Source organism: Mustelus asterias, chromosome 13, assembly GCF_964213995.1.
Source record: "Mustelus asterias chromosome 13, sMusAst1.hap1.1, whole genome shotgun sequence".
NCBI classification, from domain to species: domain Eukaryota; kingdom Metazoa; phylum Chordata; class Chondrichthyes; order Carcharhiniformes; family Triakidae; genus Mustelus; species Mustelus asterias.
Genome location: NC_135813.1, coordinates 51,642,560 through 51,661,879, shown reverse-complemented (window position 1 = coordinate 51,661,879; position 19,320 = coordinate 51,642,560). Strand labels below are relative to the sequence as shown.

Genomic DNA, 19,320 nt, shown 5'->3' with positions numbered 1-19,320 from the left:
CATATATCACGCTACCCCCCTCCACAGACATATATCACACAGCCCACCCCACAGACATATATCACAGCCCTCCCACACACAAACATATATCACACCCTTCCCACAGACATATGTCTTTCTCTTCCCCGCCCCACTCCCTCATAGAGCAATAGACCCCCGCCCCGAAGCAGCAAACCCCGCCCATGAGGCAACAAACCCCGCCCCTCGGATACAGACCCCGCACCGACGCAGCAAATCCCGCCCCTGTATGTCGGCCCCGCCCACTCCCAGTATGCTCTCCGCCGCGCGGCCGCCATCTTGTGTGTCTCCCGGAGCCTGAGCGCGGGGCCGGGGGCGGCTGGCGGCCGGAGGATGCCGACAGGATAAATGTGGCCCAAAGACCACATCCCTTTGCTCTTGGTGTTGATCGCAGCCGTGGCGGAGCCCGAGCGGCCCGGTGAGTGCGGGCCCGAATGGGAAACAGGCCCAGGCCAGACTGAGGCCTAGAGGGACAGAGCGAGAGAGAGACACAGACATGGGGAGTGGGGGAGACACGAGAGGGAGGGAGTAGAGACGATGGAAATGGGGGCGAATAAATTTAAGGGAGGAAGAACACACTTAGACAGGACTGGGTGGGAGGGTCTGGGGGACCGAGGATGGGTGATGTTTCTGGGAAGGGGCGGGCGTCTGGGAGAGGGTGTCTGGAGGAGTGGGGAGAGCCAAGTGGGGGATGGGGGTTCTGGGGGACAGGGAGGGATGCTGAGGGTGTCTGGGGGAGGGGTGGGAGAGAGATGGATTGTTTGGGGGAGTGGGGTATCTAGGGTTGGGGAGAGGGTGGGAGATGGTGCCTTGAAGAGGACCTATCACTCCTCTTTGTTCAATTTTATGCGTTTTTTCTTAAATTTCATATGATCTCAAATGATGGGCCCTCAGGGTGGCACAGTGGTTAGCACTCGGTGCCAGGGACCCAGGTTCAATTCTGGTCTGTGTGAAGTAAAGTTTATTAGTCACAAGTAGTCTTACATTCACACTACGATGAAGGTACTGTGAAAATTTTGATTTGATTTATTATTGTCACATGTATTAACATACAGTGAAAAGTATTGTCTCCTGTGTGCTATACAGACAAAGCATACTGTTTGTAGAGAAGGAAATGAGAGAATCCAGAATGTTGTGTTGCAGTCATAGCTAGGCTGTAGAGAAAGATCAACTTAGTGTGAGGTAGGTCCATTCAAGAGTCTGATAGTAAGGAAGAAGCTATTCTTGAGTCGGCTGGTAGGTGACAGCAGACTTTCCTATCTTTTTCCTGACGGAAGAAGGTGGAAGAGAGAATATCCAGGGTGCGTGGTGTCCTTAATTATGCTGGCTGCTTTGCCGAGGCAGCAGGAAGTGTAGACAGAGTCAATGGATGGGAGGCTGGTTTGCATGATGGATTGGGCAACATTCATGACCTTTTGTAGTTTCCTGTGGTCTTGGGTAGAGCAGGAGCCAGATCAAGCTGTGATGCACCATAGAAAGCATTCTGTCTACTTGTATCTGTAAAAGTCGGCGAGAGTTGTAGCTGACATGTCAAATTTCCTTCATCTTCTGAGAAAGTAGAGGCATTGGGCTTTCTTAACTATAGTGTCGGCACGGAGGGACTAGGATAGGCTGGTGATCTGGACACCTAAAAACCTTAAGCTCTCGACCATTTCTGCTTCCTCCCCGTTAATGCAGACTTGGGTGTGTTCTCCACTACGCTTCCTGAAGTCGATGACAATCTCCTTCGTTCTGTTGACACCGAGGAGAGATTATTGTCGTCACACCAGTTCACCAGATTCCCTATCTCATCCCCTTGTCACCACACTCCAGCGCCTGTTCGGGCACACTGAGGGAGAGTGTATGCGTGGGTTTCCTCTGGGTGCTCCGGTTTCCTCCCACAGTCTGAAAGACGCGTTGCTTGGGTGCATTGACCATGCTAAATTCTCCCTCGGTGTACCCGAACGGGCCCCAGAGTGTGGTGACTAGGGGATTTTCACAGTGACTTCTTTGCCGTGTTAATGCAAGTCAACTTGTGACACGAATAAATAAACTTTAAACTGAGGTGTTGCAGTTTCTGCAATTGCAAGGTGATGGGCTGTTGTGCGTGATGAAGTGGACTAGGGTGCCATGGAGGGAGCGACCCCTGCAAAATGCTGAATGAGGGTGAGGGGAAGATGTGTTTCATGGTGACATTGTGCTGAAGTTGGTGGAAATGGCAGAGGATGATGCTTTGTATGTGGAGGCTGGTGGGGTGAAAAGTGAGGACAAGGTGGACCCTATTATTCCAGGAGGGTGAGGAAGGGGTGAGCTCAGAATTGTGGGAAATTGGTTAAATCGGTTGAGTGCTCTGTTCACCACAGGTGGGGGAGAGATCTCGACGAAGAAAAAAAAACCCAGACATATCAGAAGCACCATTTCAGAAGGTGACATAATTGGAACAGTGAAGGTGGAGAAACTGGAAGCGGGGTGTGAAGAGTTGTAGTCGAGGTAGCTGTGGGAATCAGTGGGTTTGGAATGAATACTGTTGGACAACCTATCACTGGAAATGGAGACAAAGAGGTCAAGGAAGGGAAGTGAAGTATGCTTATATACAGACTGATTTGGACAAGAGAACCATTTTCACAAATTCAGCATTACTGGAGAGGGGTTAGACCCCCAACCAAAGTCCTTCAGACTGTTAGCTGGCAAAGTCCTTCTGTCTGATAAAAGTGCAGCTCTCCAGGTTAACCGTTTTTAAACTGCTTGTTCTCTATTTCATGTAGGCACGCGGCTTGGACTGGCCAGACTTTTATCAGGTGAGTATTTTACAAAGAAGCATCGAAAATAAGGGCAAGAGTGGGCCATTTGGCCCTTTGGGCCTGCTGCGCCATTCATTATGTTCATGGCTGAACACCAACTCAGTAACCTGTTCCCGCTTTACCCCTATTCCCTTTGAGTTTTTTTGCCCCAAGAGCTATACGTAACTCCTTTTTATGCGTTCTAGCATAGAATCCCTGCATTGAGTCTGCACTGACTCTCTGAAAGAGCAGTTTACCAGGCCCACCCACTCCACCCTGGGCCCCTCCCCCAATCTCCATAACCCTGCATTTTTACCATGGCGAACCACCTAACCTGTAGTGTTTGGACTGTGGGAGGAAACCGGAACACCCAGAGGAAACCTACATAGACATGTGGCGAATGTGCAAAATCCACAGTCAACCAAGCCCGGAATTGAAACTGGGGTCCCTGGTGCGGTGAGGCAGCAGTGCTAACCACCATGTCTTCTTGCAAACATACAATGTTTTGGACTCAACTGCTTTCTGTGGTACAGAGTTCCACAGGCTAACCACTCTCTCTGGGTGAAGACATTTCTCTTCGTCTCAGTCCTAAATAGTTTACCTACTATCCTCAGAATATGACCCCTGATTCTGGACTCCCTGCCATCAAGAACATCCTTCTTGCATCTGTCTAGAACTGTTAGAATTTTATAGGTTTCTGTCTTGGGGCAGCACAATGGTTAGTAGTGCTGTCTCACAACACCAGGGACCCGGGTTCAATTCTGGCCTTGGTTTGATTTGAATTATTATTGTCACATGTATTACTATACAGTGGAAAATATTGTTTCTTGTGTGCTGTACAGAAAAAAACATACCGTGCACAGAGAAGGAAAGAAGAGAGTGTTACAGTCCTAGCTAGGGTGTAGAGAAAGATCAACTTAGTGCGAGGTAGGTAGGTGGGTCAGTGTTTGTGGAGTTTGCACATTCTCCTGTGTCTGCGTGGGTTTCTTCTCATGGTCTAAAGATGTGCAGCATTGACAGATTGGACATGGTAAATTCCCCATAGTGTCCGGAAACCATGGATGAACATGGATATCCACTGCTTGCTGAAGTCTAGGTCTGAGGTGTTCATGTCAGGTGACCCTGACCTATACAAGAAAGCCAGATATAATCTACAGAGAACAAAGAACAATACAGCACAGGAACAGGCTCTTCAGCCCTCCAAGCCTGCGCCGCTCATGTGCCCACTAGACCATTCATAGAGATCCATCAAAGATGCCAAAAGACAATACTGGACCAAGCTAGTGTTCCAGGCTAGCTACATGGACAACCGCCAACTATGGCAAGGTCTGCAAAACATAACCGGCTACAAGATGAAGACGTGTAAAATCGCCGGCTCCAACGCACCCCTCCCTGATGAGCTCAATGCATTCTACGCCCGTTTTGAGCAAGAGGTCAGTGAGAGCATGTCCTCCACCCTGGAAGCCCTGGATGAACCGGTAATCTGAGGTCACCATTGCCGATGTTAGAGCAGCTTTCTTGAAGGTCAACCTACGGAAAGCGACTGGCCTGGATGGGGTACCCAGACGAGCACTCGGACCCTGCACGGATCAGCTGGCAGGGGTATTCGCTGACATCTTCAGCCTCTTTTTTACACCAATCTGAGGTCCCTATCTGCTTCAAGAAGATGACCATTATCCCAGTACCAAAGAAAAGCCAAGCAGCGTGCCTTAATGACTATCATCCGGTAGCTCTGGCATCCATCATTGTGAAGTGCTGCGAAAGGTTAGTCATGGCACGAATCAATTCCAGCTCCCGGACTACCTGGATCCACTAGAGTACGCCTACCGCCACAACAGGCCCACAGCAGGCGCCATCTCTCTGGAACACCCAGATAACAAAGACACTTATTATGGACTCCTATTTACCAACTGCAGCTCAGCCTTCAACACCATTATTCCGATGAAGCCTGTCTCCAAATTCCTGGACGTTGGCTCCTCCCTCTGCAACTGGACCCTCAACTTCCTAACCCACAGACCACAGTCAGGAAGAAGAGGCAACACCACCTCCACTATCATCCTCAGCACCAGTGCCCCACAAGACTGCGTTCTCAGCTTCCTGCTCTACTCCTTATGCACCCAAGACTGGCCAAATTCCCCACCAACTCTATTTTCAAGTTTGCTGATGACACCACCGTGGTGGGTCAGATTTCAAACGATGAGATGGAGTACAGGAAAGAGCGAGAAAATCTGGTGAACTGGTGCGATGACAATCTCTCTCCCAATATCAACAAAACAAAGCAGATTGTCGTCATCTTTAGGAAGCGTAGTGGAAGTGTAGCTTCAAATGTTTAGATGTCCAGATCACAACAACCTGTCCTGGTCCCTCCATGCCGACACTATAGTTAAGAAACCCACCAACGCCTCTACTTTCTCAGAAGACTGTGGAAATTTGGCACATCAGCTACCAACTTTTATAGATGCACCATAGAAAGCATTCTTTCTGGTTGTATCACAGCTTGGTATAGCTCCAAAGATGTGCGGGTTAGGTTGATTGGCCAGGTTAAAAATTGCCCCTTAGAGTCCTGAGATGCGTAGGTTAGAGGGATTAGCGGGTAATATATGTGGGGGTAGGGCCTGGGTGGGATTGTGGTCGGTGCATACTCGATGGGCCGAATGGCCTCCTGCACTGTCGGGATTCTATAAATCCTGCTCTGCCCAAGATCGCAACTACAAGGGGTCGTGAATGTAGCCCTATCCATCACGCAAACCAGCCTCCCATCCATTGACTCTGTCTACACTTCCTGCTGCCTCGGCAAAGCAGCCACCATAATTAAGGACCCCTTGGTACATTCTTTATTTCACCTCCTTCCATCAGGAAAAAGATACAAAAGTCTGAGGTCATGTACCAACCGACTCGAGAACAGCTTCTTCCCTGCTGCCATCAGACTTTTGAACGGACCTACCTCGCACTAAGTTGATCTTTCTCTACACCCTACCTCTGATTGCAACACTACATTCTGCACTCTCTCAAGTCCTTCACTATGAACAATATGCTTTGTCTGTATAGTGCGCATGAAACAATGCTCTTCACTGTATGCTAATACATGTGACAAATCAAATTAAATCAAACGGGGATTGGCAGGGTAAATACATGGGTTAATTGGGTAGGGCCTGGTTGGCATTGTTGATGCAAACTTGATGGGCTGAATGGCTTCGTTTTGCACTGTCAGGGTTCTATGATTCATTCTTTTGAGCTCCAGCGAATATAACCTGACCAACTCTATCTCTCATTTGTCAGTCATTGAGTCATACATTGCAGAAGAGGCTCTTTGGCCCATCAAGTCTGCACTAACAGAACTACACTAAATCTACACTCATCCCACTTTGCAGCACTTGTCATAATATTCAAGGTTATGAGCCATTTCATTTGTTCATCTACGTACTTTTTAAAGGTTGAGTGTTTTCCTGCTTGTACTACTCTCCAGGTAGTGTTTTCCAGACTTCCACCATCCTTCAGGTGAAAATTCATTTCCTCTAAACCTCCCGCACCTCACCTTAAAATTATGCCTCTTCGTTATTGAACCACCAACTCATGGGGACAGCTGCTTCCTATCTACCCTGTCCATACCCTCCATAATTTTATACACCTCAATCAGGTTCCCCTCTCGGCCTTCTCTGCTCTAAAAGAAAATAACCTGAGCATATTCACTTGTCTGCATAGCTCACACATGCTCCATCCCAAGCAACCTGCCCTGCCATCTTCAGGGATCTGTGGACAAGCACCTCAAGATCCCTCTTTCCTCTGAGTTTCTCCGTGTTCCGCTATTCATTGCATACTCTTTTGTTGTTCATTTCAAAATTTCACCATCCCAGGAATCAGTCTGGTAAACGTTCAGTGCACTTCCCCCATCACAAAAACATCCTTCCACAGATGAGACCAAAACTGTACGCACTATTCCAGGTGTGGCCTCACCAAGGCCCTGTATAATTGCTCCTGTACTCGAATCCTCTCGCTATGAAGGGCTGCTTACCAATTGCCTTTTTTTACTGCCTGCTGCACTTGCATACTTACTTTCAGCAACTGGTGTACAAGGACACAAAGGTCTTGTTGCACATTTCCCTCTCTCAATCTGTAGTAGTTCAGATCATCTGCCTTACTGTTTTTGCCACCATTATCCTCACATTTATGCATATTATACTGTAATTTCCATGCATTTGCACATTGGGCGGCACGGCCACTGCTGCCTCACATGCCAGGGGCCTGAGTTCAATTCCCGGCTTGGGTCACTATCTGTGTGGAGTGTGCATGTTCTCCTTGTGTCTGTAGGTGTCCTCCAGGTGCTCCGGTTTCCTCCCACAGTTCCAAAGATGTGCTGGTTAGGGTGCATTGGCCGTGCTAAATTCTCCCTCTGTGTACCCGAACAGGCGCCGGAATGTGGCAACTGGGGGAGTTTCACAGCAACTTCATTGCAGTGTTAATGTAAGCCTACTTGTGACAAATAAACTTTAACTTTGATTCCAGCCTTGGGTGATTGTGGAGTTTATACGTTCTAGAACATAGAACATAGAACATTACAGCGCAGAACAGGCCCTTCGGCCCACGATGTTGCACCGACCAGTTAAAAAAAAACTGTGACCCTCCAACCTAAACCAATTTCTTTTCGTCCATGAACCTATCTACGGATCTCTTAAACGCCCCCAAACTAGGCGCATTTACTACTGATGCTGGCAGGGCATTCCAATCCCTCACCACCCTCTGGGTAAAGAACCTACCCCTGACATCGGTTCTATAACTACCCCCCCTCAATTTAAAGCCATGCCCCCTCGTGCTGGATTTCTCCATCAGAGGAAAAAGGCTATCACTATCCACCCTATCTAAACCTCTAATCATCTTATATGTTTCAATAAGATCCCCTCTTAGCCGCCGCCTTTCCAGCGAAAACAATCCCAAATCCCTCAGCCTCTCCTCATAGGATCTCCCCTCCATACCAGGCAACATCCTGGCAAACCTCCTCTGCACCCTCTCCAAAGCCTCCACATCCTTCCTGTAATGTGGGGACCAGAACTGCACACAGTACTCCAAGTGCGGCCGCACCAGAGTTGTGTACAGTTGCAACATAACGCTACGACTCCTAAATTCAATCCCCCTACCAATAAACGCCAAGACACCATATGCCTTCTTAACAACCTTATCTACTTGATTCCCAACTTTCAGGGATCTATGCACACATACACCTAGATCCCTCTGCTCCTCCACACTATTCAAAGTCCTCCCGTTAGCCCTATACTCAACACATCTGTTATTCCTACCAAAGTGAATTACCTCACACTTCTCCGCATTAAACTCCATCCGCCACCTCTCGGCCCAACTTTGCAACCTGTCTAAGTCTTCCTGCAAACTACGACACCCTTCCTCACTGTCTACCACACCACCGACTTTGGTGTCATCAGCAAATTTGCTAATCCACCCAACTATACCCTCATCCAGATCATTAATAAATATTACAAACAGCAGTGGCCCCAAAACAGATCCCTGAGGTACACCACTTGTAACCGCACTCCATGATGAATATTTACTATCAACCACCACCCTCTGTTTCCTATCCGCTAGCCAATTCCTGATCCAATTTCCTAGATCACCCCCAATCCCATACATCTGCATTTTCTGCAGAAGCCTACCATGGTGAACCTTATCAAACGCCTTACTAAAATCCATATATACCACGTCCACTGCCTTGCCCCCATCCACCTCCTTGGTCACTTTCTCAAAAAACTCAATAAGGTTAGTAAGGCACGACCTACCTGCCACAAAACCATGCTGACTATCACCTATCAATTCATTACTCTCCAAATAACTATAAATCCTATCCCTTATAATTTTTTCCAACATCTTGCCGACAACAGAAGTGAGACTCACCGGTCTATAATTCCCGGGGAAGTCTCTGTTCCCCTTCTTAAACAATGGGACAACATTCGCTAACCTCCAATCTTCTGGTACTATACCAGAGGCCAACGACGACCTGAAGATCAGAGCCAGAGGCTCTGCAATCACTTCTCTTGCCTCCCAGAGAATCCTTGGATAAATCCCATCCGGACCAGGGGATTTATCTATTTTCAGACCCTCCAGAATATCCTGCACATCCTCCTTATCAACTGTAATACTGTCTATTCTACTCCCTTGCAACCCAGTGTCCTCCTCAGCTATATTCATGTCCCCTTGCGTGAACACCGAAGAGAAATATTGGTTCAATGCTTCACCAATCTCCTCCGGTTCCACACATAACTTCCCTCTGCCATCTATAACTGGCCCTAAACTTGCCCTAACCAACCTTCTGTTCTTGACATACCTATAGAACGCCTTAGGATTCTCTTTAACCCTATCCGCCAAAGTCTTCTCATGTCCCCTTTTAGCCCTTCTAAGCTCGCTCTTCAACTCCCTCTTAGCCAATCTAAAGCTTTCTAGTGCACTACCCGAGTGCTCACGTCTCATCCGAACATAAGCCTCCTTTTTCTTTTTAACCAACAAAGAAACTTTTTTGGTGCACCACGGTTCCCTAGCCCTACCAATTCCTCCTTGCCTGACAGGGACATACCTATCACAGACTCGCAGTAGCTGCTCCTTGAAAAAACTCCACATGTCGGACGTTCCCAGTCCCTGTAATCTCCTAGTCCAACCTATGTTTCCTAATTCTCTCCTAATAGCCTCATAATTACCCTTCCCCCAGCTAAAACCACTGGCCCGAGGTTCATGCCTATCCCTTTCCATCACTAAGGTGAACGTAACCGAATTGTGGTCACTATCACCAAAATGCACACCAACTTCCAAGTCTAGCACCTGGTCTGGCTCATTTCCCAGCACCAGATCCAATATAGCCTCACCTCTAGTTGGCCTGTCTACATACTGAGTCAAAAAACCTTCCTGCACGCTTTGAACAAAAACTGACCCCTCTAACGAGCTAGAGCTATAACAATTCCAGTCAATATTAGTCAAGTTAAAATCCCCCATAACAATTGCCCTATTACTTTCACTCCTCAGCAGGATTGACTCCGCAATCCTTTCCTCAACCTCTCTAGAACTTTTAGGAGGTCTATAAAAGACTCCCAACAGGGTGACCTCTCCTCTCCTATTTCTAATCTCCGCCCATACTACCTCAACAGATAAGTCCTCATCAAACCTCCTCTCTGACACTGTGATACAATCTCTGACCAATAATGCTACCCCTCCCCCTCTTCTACCTCCTTCCCTACTTCGACTAAAACATTTGAACCCCGGGACCTGCAGCATCCATTCCTGCCCCTGCTCTATCCATGTCTCTGAAATAGCCACAACATCGAAGTCCCAGGTACTGATCCACGCTGCAAGTTCACCCACTTTATTGCGAATACTCCTGGCATTGAAGTATACACATTTCAAACCCTGCTCCACCCCACCTCTGCAATGCCGTGCATTGCAGTCCCCATCCATGCATCCCTCACTTTCAGCCCCACTACTCAGGATCCCTCCCCCCCCCCCGAATCAGTTTAAACCTCCCTGCATGGCCTTAGCAAATTTACCCCCCAGGATATTGGTCCCCTTCTGATTAAGGTGTAGACCATCCTTCTCATAGAGGTCACACCTTCCCCAGTACGAGCCCCAATTGCTTAAGTACCTGAACCCCTCCCTCCTGCACCATCCCTTCAGCCATGAATTCAAACCTTCCCTCTCCCTATTCCTCTCTAAACTATCCCGTGGTACAGGCAAGAGTCCAGAGATAACCACTCTGTCAGTCTTGGCCTTTAGTTTCCACCCCAACTCCATAAATCCCTGCCTAATATCCCCTTCCCCTATCCTCCCTATGTCGTGTGTCCCCACATGTACAATAACTTGTGGTTTATCTCCCTCCCCCCTAAGAGTCCTGAATACCCTGTCAGACACATCCCGGACCCCAGCCCCTGGTAGGCAACACACCAACCCTGAGTCCCTACCTTTAGTTCCGACCCTCCTATCTGTCCCCTTAATTGTGGAGTCCCCAATCACAAGGCCCAGTCTTTTACAGCCCCTAACCACCTGAGCTTTCTCACTCGGCTCACCCCCAGAGATCTGCTCTCTATGCTCAGTTGATTCCTCCTCAACTGTAGCCTCCAGCACCGAAAACCTATTATGGAGGGGAACCGCCCCAGGGGATTGTCTTCCCGATTGCTTCTTACCCCTCCTCCTGGCATTGACCCAAGCCTCATTTCTAGGAGTTACTATTTCTCTATAACTCCTATCAACTTCCACCTCCGCCTCCCGAATTATGCGGAGTTCCTCTACCTCCCCCTCCAGCTCCTTTACACGCTCCTCCAGAAGCTGCAATCTAATGCACTTCTTACAACTAAAATCTCCTGAAACACTACTGGATTTCCTCACCACATACATCCCACAGGAGATGCAGCATACTGCCTGAACTGCCATCCCTGAAGCCATTACCAGCAAGAAAAAAAGAAAAAAAAAAAAACTTCCCCACACTTCCCCAACTGTCACTCTCCACTGCAGCCCGAGCAACACTCCCTCACTGAGACACCAACTGTCACTCTCTACTGCAGCCCGAGCAGCACTCCCTCACTGAGACACCAACTGTCACTCTCTACTGCAGTCCGAGCAACTCCCTGTGTCTGCATGGGTTTCCTCCCACCGTCCAAAGACGTGCAGGTTAGCTGGATTGGCCAGGCTAAATTGCCCCTTAGTGTCCCAAGATGTGTAGGTTAAGTGGATTAGCGGAGCAAGTACATGGGTTATGGGGATAAATGGGTTATATGCTCAGTTGGAGGATTGGTGTGTACTTAATGGGCTGAATGGCCTCCTGCACTGTAGGGATTCTGTGGTTCTAAGTGGGACACTAAGGGGCAATTTAGCCTGGCCAATCCAGCTAACCTGCACGTCTTTGGACGGTGGGAGGAAACCCATGCAGACACAGGGCGAACGTGTAAACTCCACAATCACCCAAGGTTGGAATCAAAGTTAAAGTTTATTTGTCACAAGTAGGCTTTCATTAACACTGCAATGAAGTTGCTGTGAAACTCCCCCAGTCGCCACATTCCGGCGCCTGTTCGGGTACACCTAGTTTGGTCACCTTTGCACCAGACAGGAATGAATGATTGTTGCACTTCATCCATGCGCTCTGTGAATGTTTGCCATTGCCTATCCATCGTCATTGCTTTAAGTAACGTTCTCCAATCTATCATAGCCAACTTGCGCCTCATATCATCGTAACTCAGTTGATTGAGATTCAGTATCCTAGTCTCAGTATCAACGATGTTACTCTCCATCATATTATGGGCACTCACCCCCAAGGTGTGTCGCACAGCTAGATTGCCAATTGTTCCTTTCTCATTACACGATACCCATTCTAGGATGGCCTGTTCTCTAGTTGGTTCTTGAACATGTTGGTCCAGAAAACCATCCATACACATTCCAGGAATTCATCCTCTATAGTATTGTGACTAATTTGATTTGCCTGATCTATATGCAGATTAAAGTCACCCATAATTTACAGATGTTATTTGTTGACATATGCCTCTAATTTCCTGTTTAATGCCGTTCCCAAGATCATCACTACAGTTTAGAGGTCTGTAAGTAACCCCTGTTAACGTCTTTTGCTGCTTGATTGTTTCTCAGCTCCACCTGTACAGATTCCGCATCGTCAGAGCTAATATCTTTTCTCACTATTGCATTAATTTCCTCTTTAACCAGCAATGCAACTTCACTGCCTTTTCCTTTTTATATGTCCTTTCTAAATACTGAATACAGCTGCCATCCCTGGTCAGCCTGCAGCCATGTCTCTGTAATCCCAACTATATCATACACCGTTATTGCAAATGCTCCATGCATCAAGGCACAAAACAAAGCTTGTCCTGCTCCCATTATTTTTCACTGTGGCCTTTGGGTGGCACAGCAGTTAGCCCTGCTGCCTCGCAGCGCCAGGGACCTGGGTTCGATTCCCGGCTTGGGTCACTGTTTGTGTGGAGTTTGCTTGTTCTCACTGTGTCCGTGTGGGTTTCATCCGGGTGCTCCGGTTTCATCCCACAGTCTGAAAGACGTGCTGGTTAGGTGCATTGACCTGAACAGATGCCGGAGTGTGGCAACCAGCAGAATTTCACAGTAACTTCATTGAAGTGTTAATGTAAGCCTTACTTGTGACTAATAAATAAACTTCAACTTTGATCTTGGCCCTTGATTTTTCTGCCTATCACTTTTCTTATTCCCCTTTGTTTTTTGTTCTTGTCCTTGATTTCCCTCTTCTGACTCCTTATATAAGTTCCCCTCCCCCTACCATTTTAGATTAAATCTTCCCCAACCACTTTAGCAAATACTCCCCCAAAGGACATCAGTCCTGGTCCTGCCCAGGAGTTACCCTTCCAGTTTGTACCGGCCCCACCTCCCTAAGTTGAACATGAAAAATTGCACATTGTTATTGATGGAATGTTTTTAGTATCCCAACAACTGAAATTCAAGGGATGAAAGCAAAAATCAAGCAGCAAGTCTGCCAGTATCCGAAAAAAGATAGGTAAACTTCTTTGGACTATTCGCAGGTATAGCTCTGATGAAGGTCTACAGATGGTGGACCCATTGTGTGATGAACATCTGATATATGAAGACAGGTTGTTACATGAGCCTTATGTTCTTTACAACTGTTTAATGAATTTGGAATTAATCCAGGCTCACTTGAGAAGACATTGCCTAATCTGGGTTGGCCCCCATTCGCTCTGGCCTCTTGATGGGGCTCTCCATTTGGCCTGACCCCCGCTATTTTATTTTAAGTGTAGTAGTTTGTTTTTTGTTACCAGCATTTGGAGGCTTTCTTTCTCTAACTGTGTGTAGAGTTAATTGGGGATCCTTCCCGACAGTTCTTCCCACTATTTAAGTACCCATTGCGAAGGAATACCTTTGACAGCAGTTTACTTAAATACTGCAAGGAGTGCAGCAATGGGATTTGGATGATTGCTGCTTGATAAGAGTTTGTCTTACCTTCCACAGAGCTGCGCTGTACCCCTGGACAGTTTGCTTGTAATACTGGAACTATTCAGTGTATTCCTCTAACCTGGCATTGCGATGGCTGGCAGACCTGTGAAGATGGCAGTGATGAGCTGGATTGTCCAGGTGAACTATAAGTTGTGGGATTGTGTTTCATATGAAATCTGTAAATATTTCCTTTATCTGTGATGTTCTCGTTTGTTAAGTTGACGAGAATTTGTAAAAGATCCAAAATAAGTTAAAGTTTAAGAGCTGCTTTGACCAAAAGGCATTTAATACAGTGCAGCACAACAGACTTCTGGGTAAAATTATGGCTCATGAAATAAAAGGGACATTAGCAACATGTTTTGGATTGGGGGAAGGGCTGGAGAGCCAGCGGCACCAGGCAAGGTGGCGAAATCCTCCACAGATGAGATAACCAGTGAGAAGCTGCAGCTGCTCTTCTGCTTCCTGGAGTCCTAGGGGCGGCAGAGTGGTAAGCACTGCTGGGACCCGGATTCAATTCTGGCCTCAGGTGACTGTCTGTGTGGAGTTTGCACGCTCTCCCTGTGTCTGGAGGTTTCCTCCCACATACCAAAGATGTGCAGGGTAGGTGGATTGGCCAGGCTAAATTGCCCCTTGTGTCCCAAGATGTGTAGGTTAGATGGATTCGCCATGGTTGGGATAGGGTAAGAGAGCGAGCCTGGGTAAGATACTGTGTCTGCAGACTTGATGGGTGAATGGCCTCTTCCCCACTATAGGGATTCTATGATTCTTTGTCTGTTAGTTTTACTCTGGGATTTTATAGGAGACGATGCAAGTACTCAGAGCCCGAGATAAAGAGCACCCGGTGAATTGGCTTGGAAGGAATAATATTCAGCAAGGCCTTTGACAAGGTCCCTCATGGGAGGTTAGTTAGGAAGGTTCAGTCGCTAGGTATACATGGGGAGGTAGTAAATTGGATAAGACACTGGCTCAATGGAAGAAGCCAGAGAGTGGTTGTGGAGGATTGCTTCTCTGAGTGGAGGCCTGTGACTAGTGGTGTGTCGCAGGGATCGGTGTTGGGTCCATTGTTGTTTGTCATCTATATCAATGATCTGGATGATAATGTGGTCAATTGGATCAGCAAGTTTGCTGATGATACAAAGATTGGAGGTGTAGTGGACAGTGAGGAAGGTTTTCAAAGCTTGCAGAGGGATTTGGACCAACTAGAAAAATGGGCTGAAAAATGGCAAATGGAATTTAACGCAGACAAGTGTGAGATATTGCACTTTGGAAGGACAAATCAAAGTAGACGTACAGGGTAAATGGTAGGACTCTGAAAAGTGCAGTTGAACAGAGGGATCTGGGAATACAGGTACAGAATTCCCTAAAAGTGACGTCACAGGTGGATAGGGTCGTAAAGAGTGCCTTTGGTACATTGGCCTTTATAAATCGGAGTATTGAGCATAAAAGTTGGAGTGTTATGGTAAGGTTATCGATGACATTTTCTTCCTTTGGACTCATGGTGAACAATCACTGAAACAACTCTATGATGACATCAACAAGTTCCATCCCACCATCAGGCTCACCATAGACTACTCTCCGGAATCGGTTGCATTCTTGGACACACGCATCTCCATTAAGGACGGTCACCTCAGCACCTCTCTGTACCGCAAGCCCACGGATAACCTCACGATGCTCCACTTCTCCAGCTTCCACCCTAAACACGTTAAAGAAGCCATCCCCTACGGACAAGCCCTCCGTATACACAGGATCTGCTCGGATGAGGAGGATCGCAACAGACACCTCCAGACACTGAAAGATGCCCTCATAAGAACAGGATATGGCGCTCGACTCATTGATCAACAGTTCCAACGCGCCACAGCGAAAAACCGCACCGACCTCCTCCAGAAGACAAACACGGGACACAGTGGACAGAGTACCCTTCGTTGTCCAGTACTTCCCCGGAGCGGAGAAGCTACGGCATCTCCTCCGGAGCCTTCAACATGTCATTGATGAAGACGAACATCTCGCCAAGGCTATCCCCACACCCCCACTTCTTGCCTTCAAACAACCGCACAACCTCAAACAGACCATTGTCCGCAGCAAACTACCCAGCCTTCAGGAGAACAGTGACCATGAACATAGAACATAGAACATTACAGCGCAGAACAGGCCCTTCGGCCCACGATGTTGCACCGACCAGTTAAAAAAAAAAACTGTGACCCTCCAACCTAAACCAATTTCTTTTCGTCCATGAACCTATCTACGGATCTCTTAAACGCCCCCAAACTAGGCGCATTTACTACTGATGCTGGCAGGGCATTCCAATCCCTCACCACCCTCTGGGTAAAGAACCTACCCCTGACATCGGTTCTATAACTACCCCCCCTCAATTTAAAGCCATGCCCCCTCGTGCTGGATTTCTCCATCAGAGGAAAAAGGCTATCACTATCCACCCTATCTAAACCTCTAATCATCTTATATGTTTCAATAAGATCCCCTCTTAGCCGCCGCCTTTCCAGCGAAAACAATCCCAAATCCCTCAGCCTCTCCTCATAGGATCTCCCCTCCATACCAGGCAACATCCTGGTAAACCTCCTCTGCACCCTCTCCAAAGCCTCCACATCCTTCCTGTAATGTGGGGACCAGAACTGCACACAGTACTCCAAGTGCGGCCGCACCAGAGTTGTGTACAGTTGCAACATAACGCCACGACTCCTAAATTCAATCCCCCTACCAATAAACGCCAAGACACCATATGCCTTCTTAACAACCCTATCTACTTGATTCCCAACCTTCAGGGATCTATGCACACATACACCTAGATCCCTCTGCTCCTCCACACTATTCAAAGTCCTCCCGTTAGCCCTATACTCAACACATCTGTTATTCCTACCAAAGTGAATTACCTCACACTTCTCCGCATTAAACTCCATCCGCCACCTCTCGGCCCAACTTTGCAACCTGTCTAAGTCTTCCTGCAAACTACGACACCCTTCCTCACTGTCTACCACACCACCGACTTTGGTGTCATCAGCAAATTTGCTAATCCACCCAACTATACCCTCATCCAGATCATTAATAAATATTACAAACAGCAGTGGCCCCAAAACAGATCCCTGAGGTACACCACTTGTAACCGCACTCCATGATGAATACAACCCTGCCACAGCAACTTCTGCAGGACGTGCCGGATCATCGACACAGAAGCCATCATCTCACGTGAGAACACCATCCACCAGGTACACGGTACATACTCTTGCTATTCGGCCAACGTTGTCTACCTGATAGGCTGCAAGAAAGGATGTCCCGAGGCATGGTACATTGGGGAAACTATGCAGACGCTGCGACAACGGATGAATGAACACCGCTCGACAATCACCAGGCAAGACTGTTCTCTTCCTGTTGGGGAGCACTTCAGCGGTCACAGGCATTCGGCCTCTGATATTCGGGTAAGCGTTCTCCAAGGCGGCCTTCGCGACACACGACAGCGCAGAGTCGCTGAGCAGAAACTGATAGCCAAGTTCCGCACACACGAGGACGGCCTCAACTGGGATATTGGGTTCATGTCACACTATTTGTAACTCCCACAGTTGCGTGGACCTGCAGAGTTTCACTGGCTGTCTTGTCTGGAGACAATACACATCTTTTTAGCCTGTCTTGATGCTCTCTCCACTCACATTGTTTCGTTTCTTAAAGACTTGATTAGTTGTAAGTATTCGCATTCCAACCATTATTCATGTAAATTGAGTCTGTGTCTTTATATGCCCTGTTTGTGAACAGAATTCCCACTCACCTGAAGAAGGGGCTAAGAGCTCCGAAAGCTTGTGTGGCTTTTGCTACCAAATAAACCTGTTGGACTTTAACCTGGTGTTGTTAAACTTCTTACAAGGTTATATAAGGCATTGGTGAGGCCGAATTTGGAGTATTGTGTACAGTTTTGGTCACCTAGTTACAGGAAGGATGTAAATAAGATTGAAAGAGTGCAGAGAAGGTTCACAAGGATGTTGCCGGGACTTGAGAAGCTGAGTTACAGAGAGAGATTGAATAGGTTGGGACTTTATTCCCTGGAGCGTAGAAGATTGAGGGGAGATTTGATAGAGGTGTATAAGATTTTGATGGGTATAGATAGAGTGAATGCAAGCAAGCTTTTTCCGCTGAGGCTAGGGGAGAAAAAAACCAGAGGGCATGGGTTAAGGGTGAAAGGAGAAAAGTTTAAAGGGAATATTAGGGGGGGGCTTCTTCACGCAGAGAGTGGTGGGAGTGTGGAATGAGCTGCCGGATAAAGTGGTAAATGCTCACTTTTAACATTTAAGAAAAACTTGGACGGGTTCATGGATGAGAGGGGTGTGGAGGGATATGGTCCAAGTGCAGGTCAGTGGGACTAGGCATAAAATGGTTCGGCACAGACAAGAAGGGCCAAAAGGCCTGTTTCTGAGCTGTAATTTTCTATGGTTCTATTTGTTTGAATACAATCATCCATTAATTGAAACTATGCAACATGTCCTTAGCCCATGGATTAGTGATTTATTAAGGTGAAATGTATAACTGAAGTATGCTCGGTGATCCAAAATAGAAAGATGTTGAGGGGATTTGTTCTAATACGTTTTTAGCTAATCATTTTCACACGTATGGCAATAGCAAAGAATCAAATATTATGGCTGAAAATTCCAAACAAGAAACACTAAATAGCGCAACAAGATTTGGCATTTTTACACCTCATCCATCAGCCTGCTGTATAAAAAAAATCCCACAGAAAACAATCTTGCAACTATGCAGTCATTATGTAATATATTGCTTATCATTTGGCATATAGCAAAAACATGTAACAGCCGTATCACAAAATGATGTCAATGTAAACCATGTGTTAAAGGAGAGCAAATAAATGATAAGCATCTCAAAGCACTGAAATTAAATCCACCTGTCGCAATTACAAGCATGTACAATGCGTTGCAATAAGCTAACTTTGGTGTTTACATTTGACATTTAACTTGGTAAATGTAAAAGAGATTGTTTTCATATAGTGTGGGCACCAGTTATATCAGTGCAACAATTTTTTTTCTGGTTGGCACTGATTGGTACGTCTTCATGTTTAATACCAATTGGCATTTTAACTGGAATTATTGTTGTAATTGTTATAACTGGAATTATTGAATATAATGGCTTTAAATTAAACTTAAGTTCAGTCTGAATGCTGGCTTAAACTGAGCATATGGGATGAATGACCTCGCAATGAGGAAACACTTGGTTTGCGGATTGCTGAATTGTGCACCCTATGCCCTGCCCCTTGTATGTGATTGGCCCTGAGAGTTCGCTACTACTTTATGGGTGCTTATGAGCAATTGATTCAGCTGATAAAATGTGGGTGTGCCGTGGAATTGTTTGTCTTACTGAAGTGTGCCCTGTTACTGAACAGGTTGGGAATCATTGGTATAAGGCACTAGTTCAGCCACAGCTGGCATATTGTGCCCAGTTCTGGGCACCACACTTTAGTAGGAAGGATGTGAAGACACTGGATGGAGTGCAGAAAAGATTCACAAGAATGTCGTCCCAGGGATGAGGAACTTCAGTTATGAAGATAGATTGGAGAAGTTGGGACTGTTTT

The 19,320-nt window shown here is 46.9% G+C and overlaps 1 protein-coding gene across 2 annotated transcripts in view; it reads left to right on the top strand.

Annotated features, from left to right (window-relative positions):
* The first annotated feature begins 258 nt into the window (after positions 1–258).
* Positions 259–19,320, top strand: part of dgcr2 (DiGeorge syndrome critical region gene 2) — a 63,583-nt gene continuing 44,521 nt past the window's right edge. Inside the window, exons 1-3 of one of the 2 annotated variants that reach the window (XM_078226752.1) lie at positions 259–436; positions 2,763–2,795; positions 13,755–13,877. In XM_078226752.1, coding sequence (XP_078082878.1) covers positions 367–436; positions 2,763–2,795; positions 13,755–13,877 — 226 coding nt within the window. In that variant the 5' untranslated portion in view covers positions 259–366. The remainder of the gene's footprint in view (positions 437–2,762; positions 2,796–13,754; positions 13,878–19,320) is intronic. The other variant, XM_078226753.1, reaches the window with a different exon arrangement.